At 33.8% G+C, this 4,846-nt stretch overlaps 2 protein-coding genes across 2 annotated transcripts; both read right to left on the reverse strand.

Annotated features, from left to right (window-relative positions):
• Positions 1-92: 92 nt before the first annotated feature.
• LOC126909660 (uncharacterized) lies at positions 93-1,658 on the reverse strand. Its single transcript, XM_050692099.1, has 6 exons — positions 1,472-1,658; positions 1,283-1,415; positions 935-1,216; positions 850-869; positions 249-784; positions 93-186 (listed from the first exon to the last, which is right to left on the reverse strand). The coding sequence occupies exons 1-6, from the start codon at positions 1,610-1,612 to the stop codon at positions 162-164; spliced, it is 1,137 nt and encodes a 378-aa protein (XP_050548056.1). The 5' UTR covers positions 1,613-1,658; the 3' UTR covers positions 93-161.
• A 449-nt stretch (positions 1,659-2,107) lies between these two features.
• On the reverse strand, positions 2,108-2,889 carry LOC126909661 (uncharacterized). Its single transcript, XM_050692100.1, has 2 exons — positions 2,775-2,889; positions 2,108-2,691 (listed from the first exon to the last, which is right to left on the reverse strand). Exons 1-2 carry the CDS (start codon positions 2,881-2,883, stop codon positions 2,108-2,110), a joined length of 693 nt encoding a protein of 230 aa, XP_050548057.1. The 5' UTR covers positions 2,884-2,889.
• Positions 2,890-4,846: the final 1,957 nt, after the last annotated feature.

Here is a 4,846-nt window from a genome sequence, read left to right on the forward strand (position 1 = left end):
GTTCAATAAGCATAGTTTTTTATTACTATATGAGTCGATTAATCAATTATTTATATTTTAACCAAGGTTAATTTTTTTTTTTATTTAATATAATTTCAACAATAAATTTTTGTAATCTGTTAATTATTTTTACATTAGTTTATAAGATGTATCTACAAATCTTAAGTTTCAATGCTGTCTTCATTCCTAAAAAATAACACTATTTAATATATATTTAATAATTATTAGCATAATTATGGTATACGTACTCTAGTTTATAATGACCGTAAGCGTAGGTAGTAATACGGTCTTCTGATATAACCCGCTTATCATCTAAACGGTTTAATGTCATTTTCATAGTCTTAATGGTGTATATTTGGTGTTGAAATGATCTGATTGACACATTTTCTCTGTATGGTGTATAAGTCGGGTACTTTACAACGGGGCAATAAGGGTCCACGGCTCTCTCATGAATGTTGTTTACAACCATCGTGCCATATATAGCCGCTGTTGCATGAGCCTCGCTTACTGCAGGCTCCTCTTCAGCATACAAACACCGTTTCAGGTCCTCGACTGTAAGATGATTTTTCACAACGTGACCACGTATCCCTTTCGCCTTAATTTTTTCTTTACCCTCCAAGTCAAAACCATAACATTTTGGTCTTAGACTAATAAACTCCAATATAGATTTCCCCGGCGCTTCGTCACTCCACAAACCAGGTACCTTTTTGTTAGCGTTTGAATAACACGGGTGACTGCTCGGCAAACCTGAAGTGTCAAGTCTAGCCAATAGATCAGGATTTTTCTTTGCCACCGCGTAAAANATAGATCAGGATTTTTCTTTGCTACCGCGTAAAATTCATCACCCACGATAAAGTACACTAATGAATCTAAACAATAAAATCAAAAAATAAAATCATTAAATTTTTTCAATTAAAAATATTAATTAATCTACCTGTGTCACCGTATAACAGTCGAGCACGGTCTTTGAAATATTTCTTCATTACGTTGTAATGGAAATCGTATACGAGAGTTTTACTAATTTCTAAAATTGCGAAACCTACGTATACTGGTTTACAAAAATCGATAATTTTCTTTTCCAATACAAACGCTGATAAATTTTCACTGTACGTTGTACAATGTTTGAAATTATGCTTTCTAATTAATTTAGCCGCTCGTTTAGGATTATTGACCAATTCCATTTGCGTTCTAAATTGTACACGTTCCATCATTTTACCTGTTAACAAACGAAATCGCATTAAAATTATGTTTATATATATTTTTATTTAATTTTAAAACTTACCAAAAACAGCGTTGTTCATTAATTTAAAAAAGTCTTTTTCAAAATCATTTTTGGCTTTCTGTCTCATCTCCGTGTTGAGTTGTATATATTTTGATAGCCAGGCCGACTGCTTAAATTGTAACACCTTATGCACCTGTAATTTAATGACATGTTATTATTATATTTTTAAAATATAATTTTATGAATTACCTTTTCTACTTTTAATCCGTTTGCCATAGTTTGTTTTAAATTTAAATAGTGTATAACGTAGTTTTCTTTCCGATCGAAAGTAGACAACAGTTTTTTGACCCGTGAATTAGGTGGACATTTTCGTTCAGGTAGAAACGGCATTTCGTTGTGGGCATCATGTAACTCTTTCGGGTACGACACCGTCACTTCAAGGGCCATTCCTACAGGAGAAGGTAACTCTTCTTCCCGCAGGTAACTCTTCCACAGTCTTTAAAATTTTTGTTTCGTCGTCCACGTCTAACCACTTAAAGTCACCACATGGCATATGTTGAGACATACTCCAACCATACAAATTATTGACATCCAAATATATAATTTCAGATTTTTGTTGTTTAATATCATAATGAGGCGTCTTTTCATTGTTGGATGTGGCATGTTTTAACACCGAAGTTGTCATTCCTCCCCGTATTCCTCTCTCAATAAAAAGTTGTTGTTCATAATCACTCATAAGATCTAATGAAACGCCCGTATGCAGCAGCATAGCGTCAAAAGACAAACCGGGACTCGTAAAATAATATGCCGGTTCCAATTTATATTTTAGTAAACATAACTTGCGAAAATTCGTAAAAACATCCGCAAGTATTGTTACGTCAGTTTTCAGGTACAGATCAGAGTACTCACCGAGCGTTTTACAATTGAAATGTTGCCAGACGTTTTGTGCGTGTTTGTATTCGGCATCATCAATATGCGTTTCTGACAGATCGTTATAAAAATCGGCTTTTGACGGCAATTGTTTTTCTTCGANAGATCATTATAAAAATCGGCTTTTGACGGCAATTGTTTTTCTTCGAGTACATCCCAGCTTGAGGTGTATGAATACGGGTACACGCCTTTACGGGTCACTAAATCAATGTCACCGTCCGATGAAAACGCTTTTGCGGTTTCTTTGAATAATTTTATGTCGGCGGCGCGCAAATTTTCAGCGAGAGCCGCTAAACTAGTACTCATAAAACGAAATGTATCGACGAACCTTAGCGAAAATTTGTTTGAAACAAATTTTGAAAAAGAAATATATTTTTCTTCTGTAGCGGGTATTACACTTATTCTACTAGTATCTCTTCCAAGGGCTTTAACTAAAAAGTGTCCGTCGTACGAGCTAAGATTATGGAAATATACGTTAACAAACTTGGGCGTTGTTAATTTTAAATTGCAACTGTTACAAAGCGTTTTTCTAAAACTACCTGAAACGAATATAAATATATACATAAATTTTTCTTTTTATATTAATTACAATACATTTAACATAGTTATGTTTATGATTTACCTGTCAAATGATCATGGTCTGCAACTTTATGATTTTTCTCTGTAAAACTACCATTACACAAGTCACAGCAGGTTTTCTTTATATGTTCTTTAGTCTCTTCGTGTGTCATACAAATATCAACGTTCGTCTTGAGTAACTCTTCAATTTTCAACGCCCTTCAGTTACGTCATCCATGAAACGATTGACTACTTCCTCCGGCTCGCTGCTTTTATTTCCTCTGTATATTTTGGGCGTCGTTTGAATATTATACTGTTGCAATAATTCTATGGGTACACTGTCGGCTGCTTTTACTATGTATCCATAGCTCATCGCAACATGATCATGTATATAACTTGTGTTGCCTTTCGTATCATTGTTGGACTTGACCAACAGGCTTTCAAAATCAGCATAAATTGCAAATGGATGTTCCTGTGTTTTGCCCCATGACTCGAACTTTAATTTAGTACCCTCTTCAGGCATTACAGGTAAAAACGGTTTGTTTTCACCACAAATTTTTTTATGTTCTTCTAGCGCCTCAACTCCATGTAGTTTATACTTTTTAGGTACATTATTAAAGCCTGTGAAACACCGTTTACAAAATATCATTTTCGCCGTACTCTTTGTCATTTGTGATTGAACCAGTTTTCCAAAATCAGTGATATAAGTGTAATGGCTGTCACCCGCGGCGTTTGACACAATAAATAAATCAATATGGTCTCTACGTTCTTCAGCGCATACTTTCAGCGGATAAACTAAATATTTGGATTTATTATGTAAATCTTTCAATTTTAGTCCGTAAACATTGACTGAAGTATGCGGATTATTTTTTTCGAAAATTTTTATGTCTGAAATCGGTGTTGGGAATGATAAACCGGAGAAATTATAAGAGTTTTCTATAGACTTATAGTTGTGACCTACAATATTCTTATTATCTCCTGTCACATTTTTCGCCAATATAGCCCATTTGAAACATTGTTGATCTATATTTTACGGGTTTATTACAGCATTTCTGTTTTTAATATCATGCGGCAAATCAATGTAAGAACTCCCGCCTAAAGGCTGATATTTGTATACACCCAGTAAAATACCGTCTATATTAGAAAACGAAAAATTACTACCTTTACCAGCATAATTTTCCTGTTCTTCTAATAATTTTGTGTATGAAATATCCACAGCATGNTAATTTTGTGAATGAAATATCCACAGCATGATCGATATCGTCCTCATTAATTATCTCGGCTGCCGACGTTTTAAATGACCGATTTTCATACTTGGTTTCATTATTTGGTACAATATAAGTCGCCTCAAGTTTTAAGTTGAATTTTATCGGGCCCATTACTTTAAGACAGTCGCGTAATTTTTCGACTAAATCGCCTCTTGTTGCCGACAAAAACGATTGATACCCGACTACATTTTCAATATTCTTTTTGTAAAACCATAAAATTTGACTATTTAATGATTCACCCGTTTTATGAAAACCGCTCGTCGTAATGTCTTGTAATCGTTTCACCTTTACCCGTTTGCATTTAATCGTATTGTCGCTGTTACATTGTTTGCGACGTTTAGGACTAATTACACTGGGGCCTGCCTGCATTCTCTCCGCAACATTTACATTTTCTAAAATCAATATATTTATTTTAGCATATAAATTTTTAATAATATATATTTTCTTTACTTACCACTCGTTGACATAGCCCTCGAGTCAGCATGATTTCCAATAGCTATATTATAGTCTATACCATACTTTACGAGATCTAAAATATTACACTTCTATTAACACTCTACTAATATATTTTCTCTTTTCATATTACTATTTTACTAAATAATCAATTGTAATACTCACGGTGAATTGTTATAACATGACGCGAGAGTGCCCATTTGTCCGAAAAACTAGATGGACATAAATAACACTTAAATCGTATACCATCATGACTCTTTTGATGACGTACCAGTCCATGTTTGAATGCAAACACTTTTTCACCCTTGTCACNGAATACAAACACTTTTTCACACTTGTCACAAGAAAACATTTTAAAGACGTTTAACTGTCACAGCACTATTAATTTTACTCTAGTAATAATCCGTCTTTTATG

This window comes from Daktulosphaira vitifoliae, unplaced genomic scaffold (assembly GCF_025091365.1).
Source record: "Daktulosphaira vitifoliae isolate Bord-2020 unplaced genomic scaffold, ASM2509136v1 Scaffold_805, whole genome shotgun sequence".
Lineage (NCBI taxonomy): Eukaryota > Metazoa > Arthropoda > Insecta > Hemiptera > Phylloxeridae > Daktulosphaira > Daktulosphaira vitifoliae.